Source organism: Tympanuchus pallidicinctus, unplaced genomic scaffold, assembly GCF_026119805.1.
Source record: "Tympanuchus pallidicinctus isolate F22 unplaced genomic scaffold, pur_lepc_1.0 scaffold16, whole genome shotgun sequence".
Classification (NCBI taxonomy): Eukaryota; Metazoa; Chordata; class Aves; order Galliformes; family Phasianidae; genus Tympanuchus; species Tympanuchus pallidicinctus.
The window spans coordinates 11,165,425-11,190,160 of record NW_026294679.1 but is presented as its reverse complement, the minus strand read 5'-3'; the positions used below and the strand labels follow the sequence as shown (position 1 = coordinate 11,190,160).

Below are 24,736 nucleotides of genomic sequence, written 5' to 3'. Positions count from 1 at the left end.
ATAGCTCTGTCCCTGATTAGTTGTCCCCTTCAAATCTTCTTTGGATCAGATTGTATAGCCAGTGATGTATTTACTCATCTTGTACTTCATAGTTTGCTCTTGAAGGTTGCTGGTGATACTTTTGTTTTTTCAAAACAATGATGAATTTTTTTTAATCATTCCTTGTTGTGCCACCAAATGTAATTGCTCTCAGCACAATGTAAAAAAAAGAAGAAAAAAAAATAAGTTCATGAATAGGCAAAAAAAGAAGAAAAAGAAAAATTAAGAGAAAAGGAAATCACAGTTTCTTGTCATGCTTCATTTAATAGCTGTTATGCTTATAGCTGTGTGTGAGAGCAAGTGCTAGGCATGTGTTGGCACATTAGTACATCTTCTGGACCTGTTCTCTCTGATTTTCCACTGTCATGGCATTTCTAATGTTCCTGTGTTGTTAAGATCTGAGAACTGCCTGTTTCTCATCTTCTTTCTTTATTATTAGTCTTTTTATGGTTTTCTTTTTAATTTCTTCTCTATTTTTTTTTTCATTACTCTGTTCCCTGGACAGTGGTTTCACTTGGGAAGGGCTGATGAAAATTCAGTCTCTTTACAGTCATGAGAACAGATGCCACTTTATTAAATCATTCCCAGTTCCTATCATATATATTAGAAGCAACATGTTCTACAGCAGGTCTAAAGTCAGCAGAGGTGGCATTAGTTGTTTTGTTTTTTTTTTTTAGCTAAGTAAATAATTAGTGCCATGTGATGTTATTTGGATTTTTTTTCTCCTAACGCAAATTATGCTCATTTGCTAAGAAAGGGATTATAAAATTTGTCAGTAAGATTTAGCTGTGCCTCTGGTGCAATGTGAATGCTACTTAGCAGTGAGCAGTGCTGTTGTATCTGAGTTGAGGAGAATGTTAAAAAGCAGCTTTTATTAAGGGACTGATGTACAGAATGTTTACTGCACTGTTCACAGCCATCTCATGATGTGTAGACCGCAGTCTGAGACACAATGCTACAGGTTTGTTTCTTAGAACCAACAGTTTCTTGGCAACACTGATGGAAAAAGCCATCTCTCCAGGGAAAATGGAGCCCAGAAAAGCAGTGCTGAACAGAGAGGATACAGTGCTTCCTGAAAACTGCAAACCATTTACATGACCCTCTCAGGTGTTCCCACCAGCAAAGACATGAGACAGCTGAGGAAAAAGGATTACAAAGTTATCTGCTTGAGACGACCTGAGGAACTGATGAAAACCAAGTGTGATATTATAGCTCAATATTGTCCTTTGTGTGTATGGTCCTATTTTCTCAAATGATGCTTTTGTACCTTTCCTGCTGTCACTTCTTCATCATCAGAAGGAAGATCTCAACAAGAGTAGAGGGCATATTCACAAACTGTGACTGTTGTTTCCTGTACATGCATCACAGACCTTGAGTTTCAAAAGTATGGTCTGTCCTCTACTCATAATTGCTAAGCAGGTATAATCAGGTAGTTCTCCTTATAAAGTTCTCCTTATAAGAAAATGCTCTGGTTGTATCAAACTCACAGACTTGACGCCTCTCAGTTCCTCTCTGTATGCTTTATGTATCTTGGTTGTGTTATGCCAGTGTGTTCATGCTCTGGATCAAAACTTTCCCTTCAAAGCTATTCCAGGTGTGGTTCTGGCAGGAGAAAGTCAGTGTGGGGTGTGCATGTGGACACACCTTAGTTTTAATTATCTTTGTATACAGAAGCTTTGCCTTACTGGAGCTTTGTATTACTGATACGCTGTATTAACACACCCATGGCTCCAAAGGAGAACTGAATCACCAGGAATATTACAGTGACAGTGCAAAATACCTCTGCCCAATGGGAACGTGTGTGCAACAGAAGCTGCATAAGGCTGTTATAGATTACTCATGCTTACAGGTACAAGAACTGTCCCAAGGCTATTCTGCCCTGCCTGGTGCAAGCTGACAGGAAGGAGATCTGGAAGATGTTAGCAAGTTAAGTACTGTCACTCTGTGGATTTGTGTGCAGCTTGGTTCCCAGCACAGGCCTAGACAGCAAGACTGAGAGGTAGGAGCAATACAAGGAATTGTATCTCCCTTGGTGCACCTCAGAGATGAAGTGACAGATGAGGCAGGCTGTTAACAATGTGGTTTACTGAGATCAGCTCAGCCCAGCTGTACCTGCTGGGCCTATATTGCACTTTATTCTGAATGTTAGGTTGGAAATCCAATGACATTTTAAGTTTTATGGTACTTCTGCAAAGGAGCAGAATACAGACAAATTTTAATTTTGACTCCTTACATCTGGTTGGCCCAAGACTGTAAGTAGGAGCCTATTGGTGGATTTGGGAATAAAGGGTGCTGCTTTCAAATCTAAGTCAAAAAAGCATCCTTTGTTGGTGATGCTTCTCTTGGGAATTTTAGTTTCAAAAGAAAATGAAAGTTCAAGGAGAGAGAGACAGCGATGGATCAACTTAAGCTTGGCTTTTGAGCACGCCTACTTGAATTAAGATCAAACCTCTTGGTTCACTCAGTCTCATCAGTATGCACTGAAAAACCTGAGTGGTGGCCCTGGAAACTGTATGTCAGAGATCCCCTCCCACTGCCGCATGCTTAATTGCTCTGTGCCATTTTCTCTATCCCTTTTGATGAAGAAGTGAAGGACTTCCTGGGACAGTGACTTCATGTTAATGCTCAGTTGGTACATGTAGTTGGGTTTGAGTGCACTAGATAAATCTCCAGCCATAAATGTCTCCAAATGTTTAAGGCTTGATCTCCAACATTATTAGAATATCACAGGGAGTCTTGCTACTGGGCTTACTATGCTAGGATTCCACCAGGTGTCTCCCAGCTCCATCCTTCTGCTATCTCAGAAACATGTTTTGGGAAACTAGAAATAAAACAGGCCACACTTACTTAGGCTTTGTACAAGAATTCCTTTATTATAAATAAAGCTGCAAGAGAAGATCTATACAAATTTAACAGTGTCCTGCTATAAAAGCAGCGGTTTGAATACAGCATCACGAATCAAGGAAGAATTCAGGTGGAAAGTTATGATATTATTACCCACCTCATCTGCATTGCCAAGATGGCTATTCATACTACAATTGTACTTCTGAACTACACCCAGGAAGAAAAATCCTACAAAAAAGACAGTTAATAAATAAAGCCATTTATCATATAGGATCCTATGAGAAGAACTCAGTGACCAGCAGCTAAGCTGTTAGAAGTGAGTAAATTCTCATTTCTTCACCACTGAGAAAACATTGCAAAGGCTTTGCATTAAAAACATATGGTGAACAAACACCAAATCCTTTTACTTGAATAATGAATAAGTTTTGGTTTCCTTTGCTGAAATCCATCTTTATAGGCCTGTAAGACCTGTATGCAGAGCAAACTAGAGAGGGATGAAGTCATATTCTGTGGTTGGCACGTAATAAAGAGTGAACTAACAGCTCCCCTTAGAGGACACTGGCCTCCTGAACAGCAACAATAACTAAGACCAAGACATTTCCTAAAGGTGAACGGCTCCTGAGGCTATGTTGTACATCAGTGGTTGTTATCAAGGCACTACTAATTCCATTGCTTTGACAAAACCTATAATAAAGTATTAAAACCACAAGTTGAGGGTGGAGGGAGTGGCTGGAAACCAGAAGAGGCAGTAGGAATTCACTTGCGTAATTTTTCTGGTCAGCAAATAGCAAGAACAGCACTGAGATGCAAGAAAGAGGTCTGTTTATTCTTTCTTAGGATCTCTCATGGAGATCAGGCTATTACTAGTGATGTGCATTCGTTACTTGTGCTTTACACTGTTTTAAAAGAACATTACTCACTTAAAATCACAAAACCTCACCTCCACCCTCTCCCTTTAAAGCTGCTTCCTATGGATGCCCAGCAAGATGTCAGTCAAGGCAGCACTAAATGGTGGGTGGCACTAAAAGATCTTAGGATGCTTTACTGGCTGACAGCTGATGGACCCGAACTGTCTCATAATAAATCTCTTTAATGAAATCTGAGTTTGGCCTTTTACTGAGAAGCCTTGTACCTGGTGTGCAAAAGATTTAATACAGAGAAACGAGGCAGTCCAGGAAATTATGTTTTTCACAGTGTAGCACTACAAAGGTCTGCTCAAGAGAAATACTGTTTGCCCACATCTCTCCAGATGGAACAAGTATCTAACTTTAGTATATATATTAATATATAGCTGGCAAAGACCTCTGCCCTGAGACTTATTGTAGCACAGCTCATTTCCTTGTAGCCTGAATGTGCAGACCAAGTCTCGTAAAAGATGCTCGGGGCAAAATGAGTATATTGCATACGCGTAGGCAAATTGTGCCCAGGAATTTGCTTCCAAGGGAGTCAAATCCATAAATACCTTGGCTCAGCTCCAGCCTGGGTTCAAGCAACCCCATGGGAACACTTCAGGGTGAGTCTGAGTTTAAAAGCAAACATGCACACACATGCAGAAAATGAAGGACAAAAGATTCAGTGCACCTATCAGTTTAGGTTCCTTTTGAGTCTAAGCAGCAGTGCTCTGAGGTGTGCAAAGGCAAGATTTGGCCTGTTTACATGCTTGTAGGGCTGGTGTTACACAGCCTTGTTCCTCCATTTCAAGAGAGAAGTTTGATTATCCCGTTAAATAGACTTTTCTACTCAACCTTCCCTTGCTCAACCTTACATAAAAGTTGTTTTCCAACCCTGTGTGTCATTTCCTCAGAGACCTGGGTCACAAATTTGTTTCTGTTCTTTGGATAGGCTAAATTTAGATGTCTGACAGGAAACGGCATAGAAATACTCATTTCTCTCTCACTTGGCTAAGGACAATTTTAGAAGTAACTCAGACCACAACTACTTGAGCACGACCTCCCTGCAGGCCTCTGGAAACGAGTGTTGCAGTTTGCTTTGCTTTGGTGTAGAAAATGTCCCTCAGTGGTGGGGGTACAGACATAAGCAGACATGAAGGAAGTGGAGAAATGGTTTGTACAAGGAAAAAAGGAGAGAGGATACAAAAATTTATAGTTTGCTACTTGTGGTTCCCAAGAGTAAACATCATCAAAGTAGCAGCCTTGAGATGGACTGAGGAGACCTGATAATGAGTCAAAAAACAGGCAGCTTTTACTTGGGTACCTGGCAGCAGAAAGGAATGACACACCACAAGAGAGCTGCAGAGAGCAGTGCCACACTGCCTCATGTACACCTCCTGCAACTCTCCTCCTAATTCAGAGCCATCTTGCTGTCCTGGCCTCACTAAAACCACGCTGAGAGCTCTCTCATTTGGATAGTGAGTTTCCTCCTGGTATCAGACTCCTGAGATCGGGCTTATTACAGAATAATTTTGAGGAGTTTCCTCTTTAGTAAAAGCAAACCCTGCAGCAATCATTTCTCTTTGTTAGTTTTCAGACTTGCTGCTTGGAGATAAGGAAAGCAAACAAATAAACCAAAAGCCAGAACCCAGTAACAACATTTCTCTCTTAAATGACGTAAATAAGGCTCCTGGCCATTCATCCATGGAAAACAGCCAAGAATAAAATCCACTCATTGTGCTACTTTGAAGAAAATGGAAAATGAAATGGTCTCAAGACACTGATCCTGCAGACTGTTCCGTTATATTCCTCCAAGGGAAAAAATATCTGGAGCACAGGAGTGTTTTTGATGGACAGGACTGTTTAAATTAGTGCTGCAAGTCCTATCAAAATGCACTTTTTAAACCCACTGTTCCCTTTCAATTAAAGAGCTGTGCTGGGCTTACGATCTCCATCCAGTCTAGAACTGTGCGTGACCTGAGTACTGACTCTCCTTCCCAGCCGAGGCTCATGTTGCACCTCCCATAGGTCTCACAGCTCCCACTGTCCTGTCTGCAAGCAGACCGCCACCGCTTTGAAGGCACCAGAATAAATTAGCCATGTTCATTGCTCATCACCACTGTAGCATGACTGAGGCACAGTAGAAAAATATATTCTTAGCTGCATAAAACCCTGCCAGCCCAACTGTGGAGCAGAAACTTACTTTTATAGCATCTCTTCCAGTTTCTCTCTGTTCTGCCCCCATCCCTTCTTCCTTATTGCAGAAACCATGACATAGGCATGGTTCAGCTGCAGACAACAAACTGCAATGGCAAAGTCAGTTGTTTCCATAAGGCTTTGGAAAGCTGCACTCTGGATTTGTGCTTAGAGGAACAAATGTATTCCTGCTGGCTTTGGTTAAACAGATTCCTTTTGGATCCCATTGGTATGGACATGGGGAATGTGCACCATGTACTCACTTATCAGTGCAGATGTGTTCCTGAGCATCTCATGGAATGTGTCAACTGTCTTTCTGTAAACATCCCTGTGTAGAACAAAGGGACGGAAAAGGTTGAGGGGCTCAGCCCTCTGGAATATGATGGGGAAGCCCAGCTCAGCTGGTACCTTCCCATTGCCAATGAAGAAGTGGTAGAGCTTCTTCTCCTGCAGACATTTCTCCAGGAATTTCAGCATGTCCTGTAGACGGGCCTCCAACTTCTCTGGGGCCCAGTCTTGATTTGGACGTGTCTGCAGCAGATGCAGCAACACTGTCTTCAGGTGGTAGTTGGTGAGCCCACTTGGACCTGTGAGGCTGCACTGCTTCCCATGGAGGAAGGAGAGGATCTGAAGGCAGCTGACATGGCAGGCATTGGCAGGCAGCATTTTGGAGATCATATGGATGAACCTCCTCTCATACACTGCAAAGGTGAGAAACCAGTGAGTGCTGGAGGGGAGGTCTGCTGCCAGGCAGTTCCGAGGGAAATGAGAGATGAAGTAAACATCAGAGTTCTCGTACTGCACCACAGGGGTGAGGTTGAAGGCAACTGATTTCCCCGATTTAAATTTTATCTTCAGGGCTCCTGGGAAGTCCAAGAGGCTAAAAGACAGGTCAAATTCATACTTGTGTGAAATTTTGTTCCAGGCCTTGGTGACTGCAATCTGGAACCACTTCATGACTTGGTCAGCATCAAGATATTGCGTATTTTTGAAGCACAGGAGGTCTTCCATTTCACTGCTGAGTCTAGTAGCATTACCTTGGCTATGGAGGAGGCACAGCATATCTTCTCCCAGTTTAGTCTTGTCACAGATGCAACCTATCTCATCCTCATCTGCCCTGCATACCTTGATAGTGCCATATCCTTGTTCATCTGGGGGAAAAGAATCCCCAGAGCACCATATCTGAGATCGGAAACAATATGGCTCTGGGGGTGCAAAAGGCACTATCAGATCGCAGACAAAAGGTTTACGCACTCTCCAATTCTCATACATGCTCCCCACACCCATGCAGTCCTCCACTTCCATGTCAGCATCCCGGTTACAAACACTCCTCAAGGCCTCCAGCAGGTCATCTGCGAAGCCTTCCACCATCTCCCGCATCCTGGCCATGTCTCCAGTGGTACCCAGGATACGCTTCTCATAGAAGCTGGCTAAGATGGCCTTGTCAGGGAAGGCCACCCCTTTAAATGCTTTCCCCAGGACAGCCATGTCATCCTCGTCTGCTCCCGTGTCCTGCCAATTCCCCTCCTGGAAATCCTGCCTCCAGAGCTCGATCAATAGGAAAATGACCATGGAAAGAGCAGTCCACATATCCCATTGGACCTTTTCCTCTTTGACATCCTCCACTACTTTTGCCGCTTTTTCCAGAACCTTCTGTGCAGCTTCCTGACCTTCAATTTCCCGTTCCAAGCGCAACTTCTCTAGCCGAAGGATCTCTTCCCGCTCCTTCATCTTCTGGATGATTTCCTCTGTATTTTCGAGGATAGTGCCATTCTCTTTAGGGAAGAGGAGTGGGTGGTTGACAATAGCTGTAATTACCACTAGGCACACTCGGAAGATTCCCACAGGCATGGCAGTTCCTTCACTGAAAGAGAAAAAAGGTGGAATGACCCATGATTCAGGGTATATTCTCTCAGGAAGAAAAAGTTTAAAATCCCCTCGTGAATAAGAGATACAGCATCCTTTCTAACCCTATACAAAGTGCTTGGGTTCCTAAGCCCTTTCCTGTTTCTACAGGTTAGAAACTAAGCTTCTTAAAGAGACTTTATCAAACTTTATTTGTGGATGGTAAGGATGAAAGGATCCTTCTCATTATATCAGCTTTGAAAAACACAACGATGAAGCCATTCACCCACTGCAAAGCTGCTGGGGCACTGTGGCAGTACCTCCCCAGATATAAAAAAAAAAACAGGGCTGGAGATGATTATTACTTTCCTCATCATAAGGCTAGAGTTGAAGAAAGGCAGATGTGGCAGTGGCATAGGCAAGCTATTCTGGCTACCTTCCATATGAATCACATCTGGGGATCCACACAGCCAGTTGAGTCAGAGCAATCTTCACTACCAGTGCTGGTTGTGTGCACCTGGGTGGGAACAAGCCAGCATGGTTTTGTTTTCCCAAGCAGGATCTACAGACAGAGTTAGGATCAGCCTGTGGCAAATCCCCTGAGTCCCCAAAATGCCTCATGACTGTGGTACGTGGAAAAACATTTTTAAACTGGAAAGGATTTCCTTTAACCCAGTGGTTTTAAAAGTATCAGGTTGTTTACTTTTGGTGTTTGTTATTAATCACTATTAATCCTGCTGTCCCAGACCCTAGGCAAGGAGGAGAACATCTCTGACAGTCTCATTCATGTCTTCACAGAGCATGCAACAAACTCAGATCTATTCCAGTGGGCTTTGTTATTGTTAGTGCATAACAAACTTCAGGGCTTAGTGGCAGAAACCTAAGTGCCCTTACTGTGAGCACTCACTATGCATCAGGACTGCATCCTCTGGCATGCGATTATCTTTGCTTCTAAGAGGGCTGGGACTCAAATAACAAGGCAAAGGAGGGTTGAGTAGCATTGTCCAAGCAGAAGGAAAATTCACACGGTGCACAGGATAACGTGAAGTGCCCCTCCCAGTGTAACATTTACTAACAATCCTTTTTTTAGATCCTCTGTACGTACACAGATGCACACCCTTACACAGACTTTGCATTGAAGATAGCTTGCTGGCCTTTCTTGTCCCTTTTACATTTATATTAACTCTTCAAATCATCAGACAATGAATTAAAGCTGAATTAATGCCCAAAGCTGGATGTTCCAGTTATTCTGTGAGCTCCATGTCTGGCCACATTTTAAAAATAAACTGGACTCACCCTGCATTGCAAAAGGCTTTATCGGGTTGCTGGGGCAGGGCAGGAAGCCCTGGTGAGATCCTTTCCTTAGTGCTGTGCATTTGCAGGCTATATGAGCTTTCCAAGCTTAAAAATAACACAGCCAGAAGCAAGGAGCCATTGCAGCAGTCTTGACCAGTACAACATCGCTCCTTTGCCTTGCTCCAATCCTGTTTAGATGTTTTATGTTACTATAATACTTCTCGAGTGTGTACGGCTGAAAGAAGCTGGCTTTGTTTTCATGTTCTTGCACCCTTCAAAACTCTCTCATGCCCAGCTGGACATGGCCACACTACTTCCAGAGGCTACCTGGAAAGCAGATGGAACCAGCCCAGCAATTCTTCAGCCCAGTGCTGGCCATCTCGATTGAATTCATTTTATATTGCACTGAAAAGTCTAGGATATCTCTGCTGATTTTGCAGGACTAGAATAGGAAGCATGTACACTGCATCATTCCCGAGTAAGCTGCACAGGCATCAACATCTGGAGGTAAATCAGGATGAAAACTGGAAATGAGAGCATCTTCAGGATAGCATGAATTTGCAAGAGACATCTGTTTTCAGCCCCAAAACTGAGGAAGTTCTGATCAAAACTGCTATTGCAGTTTACATTGGAAAATGAAGGCTAACATGAAGTCCAGTTCGGGCTGAAGGTTAATGAGGCTCAGTGACCAAGGCCAGTGGAACCTGCCCTTGTCAGCTCTAAGAGTGGCACAGGCAGAGCATTCCCACATCTCATCAGAGACAGCTTTCCTGGCTAACATGGGAAGACTAATTCATACAGGTGAAACCAGTAGCACTGCCTGCTGGGGCGGTCCAGTCCTCCACATATAACAAAAGCTGCTCTCTTCACTTGCTTTCAACTTCAGGCCAAGCAATTTAAGCTTGATAAAAATATTTATGCCTGCTCTGGATGAGACAGTTTTGTGCAAGGAAGAGAGAGGGAGTCCAAATGTTTCCAAGCTGGAGACTAACAAAAAGAAACACCATTGTTTCATCTGCACATCAAATTTAGCATGAAAAACAAAATAAAAGTATTCATGAGATTTTAAGAAGGCAAGTTCCCAAAGCACCTTTTCCAATTTTCTGGGCACACCATTCTTTTTCCATTCAAATCACAGTCGTTGTCCATACTCTGCAACAGGCTAACATCTTGTAACCTTCTGCACTGTCTCTTGCCATAGTCCCAGGGCTCCAAAGGTCCCTCCAAACCCACTTCCAACCCCACAGTGATTGGTTTCCTCCTGGGCATTTTTTTGGCACTTATTGCTTTAGTGACTGGCACTTGGTGGATGCTAAGGTTAATGATATCTCCAAACAGACCTGAGAAGTGAGGGGGCAGGTACCATCCCTGCTCCAGATGGGCATGAGGACTCAGGGAGATAAAAGCAGCTGATAGTTCTGTTGCCATTAAAAACAACCATCAGCAACATCCAACAGCAGATTGTATGTTCAAAGTCTTCCCCAGGAGCACCTGTGGCTCGCCCTGCTCAGCTCCTGTGGAAGTCACATCTCATCCTTACAAGCCTGAAGGAGCCTCTTTGCTAGAGCATCACAGTCAGCCCCACAGCAGATCCTGAATGATGCAGGAAGCCTGAGAGGGAAGGGAATGGCAACACTGCCATCTTCTCTGAAGACATGGAGAATATTTCTCCTTCATTAATGGCTCCTTTCTTTCCCCAAAGGCTTCTTATACTGCTATATTTTCTCAGAATTATTTTCCCCTTAAATTTTGAATCATGGGAAGCAAAACATGCTCTGTCTGGTGCTCAGCAATAAGGCAGATAGGAGCAAGCTGAAGCTTTGGTTCTTGAATTAGAAAAACCCAAGTCACGCTACTGAATGTGGTTCAGTAATGCACTGAAGTACTCTGAGACATCATTTATGACATACTCAGTTACCTCCTGCAATTTGGCTGACACAAAAGGCGGTTTATAGGTGGCTCCACATTGTGTTTCACTTTGATAGGTAGCAAGAAAAGCAGCTATTTGAAAAAGTGATAGTAACTACACCTGGATAGAAGCTGTTTTTTTTAAAAGGTGACAAGTTTTTGAAACCAGGGTTTTCAGGGAAACAAATATAATTTTTCACAAGGTCCTTGAGGTCTACAAAGGACTCTGCTGCATGTTTTGACCACAGAGAGACACAGGCAGAACAGACACCAACCTACTCTTGGACTTTCTTGCTGGGAAGAAACAAATTCCACACTCAAAGGTTTCAGGCCTGCCCAGCCATACTCCCTCATTGCTGAGTGTTTGGGTGCCCCACGATTCCCTTCCTGCTGCAATAGAAAACAAATTGCCTTTTGGCCTGAAGATGCTTGTGCTCTATTTATGAACACCTAGTCAAGATAAAAATGAACACTTTCAGTATAAAAAATATTCCAGAATTAAGATTGCTGAAAGCCCTTTGGTATGTACTATGCTCTTCTCCAGTTTGCTGCCTCTGCAGGTATATATTTGAGAGAGAAATTAAGTTTCCTCTTAGTTCAAGGACTTGTTACTTGAGGACTTCAAGCTCTGAACTGTAAGAAGCATATAAATTAAAAGAGAAATGGAAACTGTAGAGATGCACAGCAGTTCCTGACAAAAACTTGGGAAGATGCACTTTAATTAGTCAACCTCACACCACTGACACTGCTGTTTTCCTACCATCTCCCTATCAATATTTACAGAGCAATCAAAAGACCTTTTCTGACTCAGGACAGATAGTGAAGGCAGTTTTTCTTCCAGCTCACAGATCAAGCTTCAGGGATAGACTTGCTGAATCGATATTCATGGAAAAAGGCAAATGTACTTCTAGAGAGGGCAAAGTAAAGGTATTAGAGTGGTCTTTGCCATTAGCTGCTGAGAATTTGTTGCTCAAATTTTGCTTGTTTTGTGCTGAGAAGAACAACAACAAAATAATTCAGGGCGTGATTTTATTTGCACACACTTAATAACAGAGCACACATCAGTACCCTTACAGTCTGATGACAAACTTCCCCTAAAAGCCTTCTTCCAAATTCAGGAGGGGCAGAAGTAATTTAAGTTTTAGTTTCTTTCCCAGCCCTGGAGGCTGCCACACTCATCATTTGGCTGCTTTCATGTCAACATGGTGCTCTTCAGCTTTGACCTGAGCTTTCTCGGGAACTGAGGAATTGGTCTTGACAGGACTTCAGTCAAACCTGCCTAGTTCTTGAGACCATTTTTACTGAAGAATCGTTTCTGGGGTGGGCAGAAGACGAGTGCCATTATGGTGAAGAATTTCAGACCAGAACCAAGTGAGGCCTCCTATACCAGCACTGCATTTGTTGGGGCCTGAGGGTTACCTGATGGAATGGACTCTGCAAGCAGAGTTGCTCATGGGAGGCATCACACCCAAGCATTTTATCTTGAAACAAGAGTTTCCAGGTCCGCCAAGTGTGCCAAGTTTCCAGTCAGCCAAGTGTGGTTGGCAAGGCGGTGGACCCTGGGGGAGGTTGGAGCAGCCCTGCAGCTGAGGTAAACACACAGAAGCTGACACATTGAAACAAAGCCTTAAGGTGGCCAATGACAAATTGCACCAGTCTACATTTCCTACCTGGCTGCATAGGTATTAAACACATGAAATCATGTCTAGTTTTCAAGTGGGGATAGCTCCTGCATAGACAGCAAGAGCCTAGGGGCTCAGACAGGAATCCTCGAGATGGCTGCCGCCTGCCCAGACCCCACTGCTGCAATGAGAAAATGTCCCCAGACCTGTATACAGCAATGGAGATACTCTACTTTCTGCTCCTTGTGAGCTTCTACACATCGCTTTGACAGTAGCCAGCACAGCCTGACTCTAGATGGAGCACTGGCAAAGGCTCCTGCCTTTCCTTCTCTTGCATGCACCTGCAGCACATGCAGCCCAGCCAGAAAAAGACAAAGACACAAAAAGCAACACAGAGTTTGAATAGCACAAACTTGTGCTGTTGTTTCACCCTCTGTAGATAAAGCTTATGAGCAGCGCATGGAACATTCATGAAATGAGTTACTGTCACAGCTGGTTGAGTGTGGACTGGTAGAGACAGGTTTTGTCTTTGCCACTCTACCAAAGCAATCAGCGGAAAGGACTGAATGCACCAATGCATGAGGTGTAGAGGTCTCGATGGTGAGACCATGTCTGAAAGTAGACCTAGCCATCTGGCCTGCTCACGACTGCACAAGATACATACAACAACGTGACTGTCTTCCCAAAAATGTTTAGGAAGCCCCATTCCAGGTTAGCTGCAAGGCCACAGGACAGCAGTTGGATAAGGCTGCTTGTCCAAAAACCATTGTTTTGCAGCTTGATTGAGAACATCAGCCTTCTCAACATCCGTGAACATCCTGTCCCAGGCCTGTTGTGGTGCCAGTGGGGTCAGTTGCACAGCTCCAGTCGGACATCCTGCCCAACAGGTCTGCTGTGGACATTCGGAAGCAATATTTTCCTGTGAGGTCACCAGATCAATTATTTCCAAGGAAATGCTGATGCTCATCCTGTGTACGGGACAAGGGAGCCCTCCCTTCCCAAAGATGGTGAGATTTGAAGTGGATAACACGTGAGTTGCACTGACATTGCTCTGGAGGCAGACACTACTGTGTAGCTTGTATTGGCCTCAGGACCAGTAGATACATTACATTACGGGCTGCACAGAAAGGACCCACAAAGCCCCCAGCAAGCAGTGACTTTGCTAGCACCATTCCAAGCAGAGGAGTACCCAACTTGTTCTGGGGCAGATGAGGAGCCTCTTGCATGTCTTCCAGTCATTCATTATCTTTGCCATCAGGAAGCTTTTCCTCATGAACTCATAAACTCCTCCTTACTGCAGTTTGAATCTCTAACTTTCCAGAGAAAACTGTGAGTAAAAGTAGAATAAACTATTTCTTTTCTCCTTGCAGAAGCACTTAAGATCAGAGGCTCTTCCCTCCTACTTAGCTTTCTCTGCACACATATGCATTTGTAAGATGTTGTCATAATATCCCACAACCTCTCTTCTCCTGCCCCTAAAACATGGATAGTACAAAGAGTTCCCTTTCTGGCATACACAGTTATTTGCCTTCTAATACTCTTTTCCAAAACCTAAAGAGATATGGTACTTGATTTTCAGTTTCATCTATCTCAGCATTTCAGCGGCACATCATTCCCATATTCACAGAAAGAACATGACTCTGACCTCTCTTCCATCACCAGCAGCTAGCAGCCACTGTCAAGGACAGCTAAATTAGCACAGAGCCACATCATGCCCTCAAAGCACTCACTCCTTCTATGTAAGGCTGGACACAAGAGGGAATGCCCATGGAGATCAGGAGATAAAACTGATAGCATGAGGAGTATGTTTTTGAACACCCTGCCTCAACATCCTTTTGCTATTTGACTCTGCAGGCCAGCTCAGCTCTCACCAGCAAACAGTGTGAGCAAGGTCTGCCTGTGCACTGCCTCAACTCCTCCTGCTATGGCCAGGAAGGGTTTTCACAAACTGCAATGCACTGCTCGCTGTGAGATGCGTGAGGGGAAAGGTAGGAAGCGTGTATGTGGCTCCCACCCACACAGTTAGCTGTTATGGTAGGATCCTGGCCAGGAACAGCTTGGCTTTTTAAACTGAATAAATTTTGTCTTGTTAACTGAGAGGAAAACAATGGGAGTAGACTAAACTTTTGTGTTTTTCGGAGGAGAAAAGACACACAGTAACACATTAAAAAAAAAAACAACCTTGGCTTACCAGCCTCACCAGCTTCCACCTCCTCAAACCAACTGTGATGGGAGCCAGGTTGTTCCCTTGCACAATCTTTCACCAGCACAGATGGACACAAATGACAATGACACCCCACTGCTCTACCAAAAGCCCAGTAACATCAACCACAACGTAAGGAGCAATGTCACTGTGTCTGTCACACACACATGCTGTATGGCCTCCACTGTGCTCACAATGGGACCTGCTCTGGCTGTCGCACCCTTGGTCACCCTTGCATGTGTGGGCAGCCAAGGCTCACTGATTCATAGGGGACAGTCACCTCATGGAAAGCTGGTGTAAACACAAAAAGGGATCAGTTACCAAGATACTTGTTTAAACCTGCCTTTTCTTCCTCCCAGTTAATTCCCAAGAAGGTGAAAAAAACTTAGGCAGTGTCATTAAGTCAAGCAGCAGTTACTTTGACTCTCCTTATCCTATGGCAAACATATTGCCTCCATCCCTATATATCTGATTGAACTGCATATTAAACATTCAATTATATGAATGCTTCAGTATACAGAGAATTGGAGGAAACATTACTAGAAAGCTGGTTTCCCAGCAGGGATACACCACTCCAGCACATCTCAGAAGTGTGCATGTGTATGTAGTCACAGCTCAGACGCAACTTGCAGAATGCTTGTTTTACATGTGACACTATGAAGCCCCATTTCAGTCATGTAACACTGAGCATTCATATATTACAGTTAGTAGAAAGCACATGCTTTGAATTACTTCCATGTTGAGAGGCTGAACCAAAATCAGTCAAAATAAATTGCCATTGTAGGCTGGGTATTCACTTGATCTGAGATCTCCATCATAGTCTTGACTCAGTGACAAAGTAACAGTCACATCAGGAGATCAACAGGCCCAAGAATAAATAGGGCTTAAATAGGGCTCAGAAATGCTGAGATTGATGGTCTTTGTAATACTGGACTATTGTTTTGATAACTAGTTACAGCTGTTTGTATTCAAACAGTTGGGTAGGGACAATATTTTAAAGCTGACTATTGTAGCAAGTATATCACCACAGAAATGAAAAACAATGCTTTTTTTGATTGCCTAAAATACCAGCTTTTTAATAAAATACAATATAGTTCTTTAAATGAAGCAGAAACACCAGACCATGAAAGCCTCTGCAGGAATGGGTGGAGCGTGGAAGAAGAAGAGAGCAGTAAAGAGCACTTTTACTGCAAGGCTTCCTCTGTTCTCACTAGGAAATTTGCTACTCTCACAACTGCTTTCCCTAGGATAACTTCCCAGTCTAAGCAGAGGCAGTCTGCATTTCATGCCAGCATCTGCAGGAAGAATCAGGCTCTCTAACTTCATTACACAGTGGCTCTAGAAATGAACAGCAGAAACAACACAAACACTCTGGGAATTAATAAGCCCGTTCTTGGCTTGCGAGTCATAAATCTAAAAACTGCCAAGAGATACGTACACACACAAATATGTTGGCTGCAAAGTACTGCTGGCTATTCCTGCTTTTCAAAAACAGTTTGAATTAAAACAAACAAACAAAAAAACAAGAGAAAAATAACCCTTACAAGAAAACAAATCATCCCACCTTTGTACTATGCTTCCACTAGCTCAGAGTCATTTCCACCCAAGGGAGTGACTCAGAACCAAACTATTGCTACATGCAACTGTATGTAGTAATTTTTATGCGCTCTTTGCTCAGTCCTCTCTGCTTACCAACAAAAGACCTTTCAGCTTTTTCCTTCCCTGAACAGTTTGTAAAGTGATTGCTGGGAAGAAAAACTCTGGAAAGATTTAATGGGATAGGAGTGATGCAACATGCAGTGCTGTTAGCAAAAGTACCAAACATGTGAGCGCTGTGAAGCCACGTGGTTTTCATTTGGGACATGTGGGGTGAACACAGATGTTTGCTTCCTTTATAACATAAGCACAACAAAGGATAACTTTGTTTGAAAGCCAAGGGGCAGGCTCTCTGCACACTTAAAGACTGACTTATAACGTAATGGGAACTGTGAGTCATAGCTGTGGGGCCTCTTATCATGGGCACAAAATATCCCCTCTGCTGCAGCAGAGCTTAGCTTTGGAGCAAAGAGCTTCCAGCCCTGCATGTGAGACTGAAAGCATCTAGGACTAACAGCAAACACAGGGCTGAGCCAAGAACACAGAACACATGCTGGGGATGACTTACAACACAGATACATCCTTTTCAGTTGACATTTCCTCTCGTAACTCCTTCAGAACCTGAGATCATAATCTGTGCTCATTCCAACAGCATCAAGCAGCTTTGGCTCAATGAGATGAGATGGACATCAGTGAGATGCTATCCTAGCACCTTCATACTGGCTTTTGTATTTGGCTGCAAAGGTGTGTGGCCTTGATGCTTAATTTGAGCAGAGCTGGCTGTCCAGGTAGGACTGTAGCAGAGCTCTATGTCCTTAAGTTATCGGAATTACCAAGTAACTTACGTTGTGGTGTGTCACAGTAAGGGAGGATTGGCTGATTGATTACAGCTACCTGAAATACAGAGACCTCTCTCAATCCTTGCCCCTCCTAGCCTGGGAGAAGACAAAAGTCTTCTCTGATTATCACGAGTGGCTTGTCATCTGCAGCTCAGGAGTACAGAAAATCCAAGTGCTCTTTCCCACATTTAACAGTCCTGAAGTATTTTGTTGCTAAATCTCCAGAGACAGTTAGAAATTTAACTCCCGTCTGAAACCGGTGGCAGTCAGGTACCTGAACATTTGGGGACAAATGATTTAGGAGCTAAGCATTTTGAATCCAGATATAAACACAAACATATGCCTGTATCATGCAGATTAAGTGTCTCAGTTTATGCTTGAGAGCATCTCCCTAGCTCCACTTCTAGTATTTATCAACATTCTCCAAGAGCTTAGGAATAGAAAAATAGAGATAAAAGAGTTCTGAAAAAGCAATACAGTCTCTCCTGCCTACACTCACCGCCTACACTGCTTGGATGGTTTTTGGCAAGTCTGTTTTGCTCTGAAAAGCTTCCAGCAAATCTTCATCTCTGCATCACAAGACAGTCTAGACTAGGGCTTAACTACCTCTATCTGTAGGAATTTCTGCTTATCACTGTGTGCATTCTCCAAAGAAAGGTGTAAGCCCCGCATGGGGTTCTGGCACATATAGATCCTATCTTGTCTTAAGGAGTTACTTCTCTTCCTGAAGACAGTGTGGGAATCTTTTGCTCTTGCTCATAATCACGTTCTCTCTGAGCACCACCAGTTCCTCTGCAATTCAGAAGAACTGAAAGCAAGGCACTCTGAAGTTGAGTTTCATTGTTTTCATTTGTTTTTGGCAGCAGACTGCGTCTTTTCAGTTGATGGCACCCACCATCCCTTAGGTGAACCCAGAGAAAGATGCAGCAAATAGTCACACAGGTGGCTCAACTGACTCCTTAGAACTAATATATCACTTTCCTACTCTGACTCCAACACCTTCTCTGCTCTTCCCTCTGGTTTTGAAAATGAAGGAACAGTACATTTTCTTTTGCCAGGCAACTGAAGTAACCATATGAATCAGAAACTGTGCCTAAAAGGGCTTAAAGTCTGCAACAGTTGGCCTCGGTAGGTTTCATCCTTGCCAACACCATGGTTGGTTTTCCTAAGCCACATGCATGGCAGTGGGGTGCATCAGATATTTGCCATGTAAATGCTGAAAAAGCATCTCTGCCCTGAAGCACATATCGCTGATATAAATAACATGCTGGATCAGCCAGAAAAACCTGCCTTAGGAAGAGGAATAATAATGAAACGTGGTGGAGGGAAAAGAAAAAGAGAAAAAAACTCATTTACACACAGGCAGTGGCAATGAGCCAGTTCTCACAGCTTTGATCCAGGCTGGTTCAAGAAGCTAGCCAGGGAATGCTGTGAACTGAGCTTTGCTAGAGCAGAGCAGCTGTCTGAACTGAGATGGGAAAAAGGGAACAAACACCACCCAACACAGACACAGCTCCAGTACAAATAAGAAAAGGAATTAAATCACATGGACTACGTGAAGTAGCAGGTACTCAGAGCTGCAGCAGGACATTGTGGCAGCCAGGACTGCTGCTCTGGTGGCTGCTGCTGTCACCAGCTCTGTTCGCTCCCTTCCCACTACTGTATCGCAAGTCACACTTGCAACGTTGTACCACCAGACTTCTGGGTTTCACTGGGCAGTTCTGCTCTCTGCGGGTGTCTCAGAGATTTTCATACAAGCATAATCTGGACCAGTAAAACTGTGCATTGCTGCCTTGTAGAAGCTGCTGTTTCACTTCAATCCAGCTGCCTCTGACGTCTGTCCTCTCTCTGACCATCAGGAGGCATTCCAGGCCTTTCCCCCCAGCTTTGACACTTTAAGGGGGGGTCCACAGTTCACCCTGTATGGTAAAGTATCTTTGTCAGGTTGTCCTGCATAGCAGTAGCAGCTATCAGCAAAGCATGTACCTCTTAATTCCTGCCTGCTTTCCCCTCTGACTAGACACCTACAATACCAAACAACCAGATAAGAGGAATTTTACACTGAATGCCAGAAGCAAGAGCTTCTTAACACTGAACTTCCAAACTGAAGCCATTTATCAATGGAACCTTCTCAGTACTGCTACATCAGGTAGTCTTTGTCTGACCCTTACTGCTGGAAACAACACTTAGCTTACTAAATGATGAACCACACCACTTCCTTTACAGCATTTCTTCTGCAAGATCTCCTAGCAAGAGCTAGGAGACTCTCCCAAATTATGTGAATGCTGGAAAGAAGAATGACCTCTGGAACACTTACCTGCTACACGATTTTGCAGGTACTCATTAAACTTCACATTACTGCGATCACCACAGTGCAGAGAAGACTCTGTTCAGTCACTCACTGCTAAAGCACAGCCAGGAAGTCTGCAAAACACAAAGAGAATGAATGAGGAAGTTCAGACAGAAGAGGGGTACATAATGCAGTTAACTAAATTAGGAATTGATTAAAATAGTTAACTCCCCCCTCCTTACCCAGTAAAATGATTACAGAAGCTGAAGACCTGAAATAATCAACTTTAAAGCGATCAGGAAAGAGTTAAAACTCCTCCCACAAGAAAAGGTGAGAATGGCACCGTGGGTCTGTCAGAGTTGCAGATATATGGGCAGACAAGAACCTCCCTCCTCTGACTCCATCCTCACCGACCAGCTCTCTCCTTTAAAATGGATTAGGATCGAATTAGCAGCTGCATAAGGGTAAGGGCTGGGACGGCTCTGTCTGGGATTGGTCTGCTTCAGAAAAGTCATCCAGCTGCTTTAAGCAGCTTGCGAGGTAGAAATACTTGCTAGGGGAGCTGGGTTCAGAGAGCTAATGTGAGAAACAGAAAATGAAGGAGAAGATGCAGGAAACACTCTGAGTGTGCAGGAAGATACAAAGCGCAGAACCACAAGTTAAACTACTGCATTCTGGGAGGAGAATCTATGAACTTTTAGATGCAACAGGAAACAGAGTGTCCTCCAGCAGAAGTGGTCCATTGGCACAACAAGCAGAGGTCACCCTGCTGTGTGCAGGCAGCCCGGGGATAGGCAACATCTCCCTCCTATCCAGCTGCCATCACAGCCACTTCAAATCTCTGATCCAAAGCCTGATGAAAGCAGCAGCATGTCCGTGTGCTGAGCTTTGGAGCTGGGTCCTTGGAGGGCTTAGGGTTGAGCTGATGCACCCTTGCTGTCCTGAACTGCTTCACATTGGCAGCTCTTGGTCAGGGTTGATCAACTCTCCCTCTTCCATGTACCTGCTCTGAGCAGATCATCTGCATTCTCACTTCTCCATTTCCATCTTGAACTCTGAGACCAAATTGGACAAACAGGCTCAGCCTTGACTTCCTGTACCGCTGCACCACAACATTACAGAGGCTGCTGAGCCAGGAAATCCAACCCCAGAAGGGCTGAATCCATGCTGTAATATTGCAGTGGTTGTTAGCCCTCAAGGCCTGCAAAGCCAGGTCCTGTAGTGGCTCAAAGCCAGTTGGGTACAGCAAGAAATTCTGCTAGGAAGGAAAAAGCTGAGGAGAGCAGTGCTGCTGGACAGGAAGAAGAGCAGGAAAATGATGCTAAGGGGCCAGAAGAGCCCAGCTCCAAGGCTCACATTCAAGACTAGCTCAGCCAGCCTTGTATGACCCACACGTGTGGAAACCAAAACAAGCTAAAAAAAGAACCCTGTCATAACTGCACTCCTGGGCTGGCTCTCCATCCCTCAGCCTGCTCAGATCTTGGCTACCTGCCTCTTTTCTTCTTCCTCCTGCTGAGGAGTGAATGGGCAGAAGGTTTTGCTTACACAGCTGAGCACCCCTGCTAAACCTGGATTTCATGGCTGGTACATGGCACTCCTGACCAAGCTCCCTTCCTGCCTACAGCTGCGCAGCCAGCCTCTACCTCTCTCCTCCACCCAGCAATTATGTGTCAGGATGGAAAGTACATGCTCTGGCAGCAAAACTGCTTTTTCTCAGCATGAGTGGATTATAATCGCCAATGGGAGAGAAGGAGCTGGCCCACCCAACAGCCTACTTTAAAGGGGATCTAAGCTTCCCCCCCCAGCTCTTTTCTCCATTGCACTATTGCTATGGATTGTAATTGCAATTCTGTGGAGCAAGAAGTGCAGCATAGGACAGCATGGGGCAGCAGAGAGACTTGAGCAGGCTCCTCGTGGAGTTCATAGAATTTCTCAATGCTTCCCAGAACGATACTTTTCTGAGTTTTCACCTTGTTGACAGGGGCTGAATTTAGCTTGAAAGCTACATGAGAAATCTTGTTTAAGAAAGGATGCAGTTGTGTAAAGAGGGAGTAATAAAGCTCGAGAACTAAACTATCCTTTTTGCTAATATACTCAGTGCACTCAGGGAGCTGACTTTTATATTGTGGTGTACTTTTTTCCCCCAGTAGCTCTCAGTAAGCATGCTTCCTTATATCACTCTATTTGAATGAACTTTTTTTGCAGGCAAGCCCCAAGATACTGAACCAACATTCAACAAGTAGCCTATTGCAGAAGCCTGACTAAAATTGTCCTTATGAAAACCGCAGTTTTTGCATAAAATACAAACTCAGAAATGAGCTAGATCAGCATGCTGAACATCAGTTTCCATGGGTCAGATTTCCTCTCTCTGTTACTCATCGCCACATAAGGAGGGTTGCAAGCACAGACGGTACCTCAGAGGCTGCAGAGGCACACAGGAGCCCTTACTGTCATGGAGACAACCAACACAGCATGAAATGGGAGTGTGACACAGAGTTACTGGCTGTCATTTGGCCTGAAGCAATCGCTCAGGAAGAGCAAAACTCCTCTGCTTCTGACCGGACTGCTTCAGTCTGACTTGTATGGAAGGGGAAAAAAGTTTTTTCTTCGTATATTGTAATGCTCTGAGCAACAAAAAGAGGAAGACAGTTAGGCAGGGAGGGGTTGCTGTTGAACTCTATGTAAACAAGGATGGCTCCCTGGGCAGGCACAGGTACCCAGCTTCCCCTGTGCACGCTGCTCATACAAACACCAAATGCTTAGATGTGCGTACCCCCATCATGCAGCAAACACAGAATCATCCACCAGCAGGGAGTTGAGTCCTCAGAGCTTCATTACTACCGACATTGGCTCTCTGATCTCTTGCTACTTCTGTGGCAATCACACTTAACATATTTTTCTCACATGGGAGCAGTATGAAGCATCCATTGTGCTAAAAACAAGGCTTTCCAGTTTCCATGCCTAATTTTCATTCTCTGCTTTTCCCCAAGGACAGAAAGAAAACCCTTACAAATGTATTAAGGAGAACTGGGAGCACTAGGTTTTAAAACTAGATGAAGGTAAACTCTGTTTTAATCTATGAAGGTAAACTGAGTAACTTCAGTCAGAGCTGTACAAGAACATTATTATTTCCACCAAAGCAAACTCAGAGCCTCACAAAAGCAGCTGTGTTTTTGTAATCCTGTCCCAGCACTCCCTGCTCAGTCCTCACTTGGCAGCTCACACCAAATAGCTGTGCCCAAAGGAGATGCACTGGCTATGGTTTAGGCCTATAGCACTCATTAAAACCACTTTAATAGAAATGTTCTCTTAAAGACAACAGTAGTGCTCATCTTGCTTGGCCATGTAACAGACTCCAACAGCAACACGCCCTACTTTTCTGAAGAATTTAACGTGGCAGCTCTAAAGACAACTCCTCCGTAGCATTACAGAATCATCAAGGTTGGAAAAAAATCTCAAAGACCATTTAATTCAACTACTGACCCACCTCCCTGCACCCACTAACCATGTCCCTCAGTGCTACATCTCTGTTTTTCTTCAGATCTTCCAGGGATGGTGACTCTCTGTGTCAGACTGTGCCAGTACCTCACCACTCTCTGAGAAGAACATTTTCATAACATCCAACCTGATCCACCTCGTGCAACTTAAAGTCATTACCCCTCATCCTGTGGCAGGTTGCTCCCTTCACTGCAAGCTGAAGATGTAGAGGCTGCGAAAGCTCTTTGAGCCAGTTTTATGGCCCAGGACCTCCAGTATCCTGATCTGACCAGCTCCCATCAGAGCTACAAATACCAACCGAACATCTTCAAAAGAAATACCTGTGCACAGGAACAGCAGCTTAGACAAAACACTGCTCCATCTCTCTGTGCCCATCAGAGAGCAATATGGTACCTCAGATGAAAGGCAGAAAAGTTTTATAACACAATGAATTACTCTCAAGCCATGTCACACCGATCACAAAGTGCAGTGCTGCATCTTGCACCTACTGATCGCACCAGAGACCACCACAACATGAGGTCCCACTTCTGCTGGTTCCACCAAGCAGAGGTGGCCGTGAGGTCTCTGTTTCACAGCCCTGCCCCGCTGCAGGCAGCCCCAGAGCCGTCGGCCGCCGCTCCAGCCCGGAAAGCCGGGCTGTCCCATTGCGTCCCGGAGAAAACCTGCCCCGGGGGCCTGATCCTTCCTGATGCCTGCAGGGCGAGCACCGAGAGCACTTTCAACAAGCGACTTACCCCACGAAGAGACACAGGAGAAACCCCACCAAAACGCCACTCCTCTTTCAGCAGCTTTTCTCCCCAAACCAACACAGGCAAAACGCCCTTCCTGTGCAGAGCAACCCCGTTTCCTTCATTTCCCCCTCCGGCTCCCAGCGCCGGGCCCGCTGCCCCCAGCCCCGCACACTCACCGCAGCGCACCGCACCGTGCCGGGCAGCCCCCGCCGTGTCTCGCAGCCGTTCCCCGCTCGCTGAGGTGCGTTGCGGTGCAGGGGGACCCGCCCAGCCTGTCCGGAGCGGGTTTTCTTTCTCTCTCTCTTTTTTTTCCCTCCTTCCCCTCGTTCAAGGCAGCCCTGCCAGCCCTAGGAGCCTTGCCGTCCTCCCGCAAGCCACAGTTTGCTCCCTGAGCTCCCCGCCGGTTCCCAGATGGTTTTGTGCAGAGGGCACCGCGGACGGAAAGGAAATGCGCTCATTTTGCTTCTCGGATGTATCGTGACCTCCTGGTGGTCGCGCCGAATGTGCAGAGCAGCGACCTCGCCTCCTCCCGGCTCTGACGGAGCGGAACGAGAGGATCCTGGGACCGCTGTGTTGTCGGCACAGCTCAAAGCTGGCACGAGTAGGACATCGTGCATCTGTCTGCCCCAGGTGCTACCTTGGCAGGGTGGGGAGATGGGGCACAGCCCCCTTCACTTAGCCAATAACAGAGAAAGGCCAGCGTCACGGATTTTAAAAAGGTGCTTTCCAGCACTACTTCCAGGTAAAGCACTGCTGTGCTTAAATGGCTCCTTACAGACCTAGCAAGTTTGCTCAACTCCTATCACAGCCCAAGGGAAGCAGGTTTGAGCAACAGCGCTTAGTAATGCCTAGCTGAGTTGTGGGAACTTTACCATACCCTTCCTCTTCCTACAGCGTTGCAGTGACCCTTACACTGGGATGGATGTTGCGTGTGCTCCT

The 24,736-nt window shown here is 44.9% G+C and overlaps 1 protein-coding gene across 7 annotated transcripts; it reads right to left on the bottom strand.

Annotated features, from left to right (window-relative positions):
- Positions 1–2,892: 2,892 nt before the first annotated feature.
- ITPRIP (inositol 1,4,5-trisphosphate receptor interacting protein) lies at positions 2,893–24,683 on the bottom strand. Of its 7 annotated transcripts, none has more exons than XM_052677919.1 (4): positions 23,974–24,659; positions 19,596–19,702; positions 11,294–11,408; positions 2,893–7,833 (listed from the first exon to the last, which is right to left on the bottom strand). In XM_052677919.1, the coding sequence occupies exon 4, from the start codon at positions 7,818–7,820 to the stop codon at positions 6,171–6,173; it is 1,650 nt and encodes a 549-aa protein (XP_052533879.1). In that variant the 5' UTR covers positions 7,821–7,833; positions 11,294–11,408; positions 19,596–19,702; positions 23,974–24,659; the 3' UTR covers positions 2,893–6,170. The 7 variants fall into 7 exon arrangements, 6 of the variants coding, with proteins under 6 accessions (XP_052533879.1, XP_052533881.1, XP_052533876.1 ...); XM_052677921.1 differs by having other exon boundaries at positions 11,294–11,405; positions 19,681–19,702; positions 23,974–24,136; XM_052677916.1 differs by lacking the exon at positions 11,294–11,408 and having other exon boundaries at positions 23,974–24,657.
- Between the last annotated feature and the right edge of the window lie 53 nt (positions 24,684–24,736).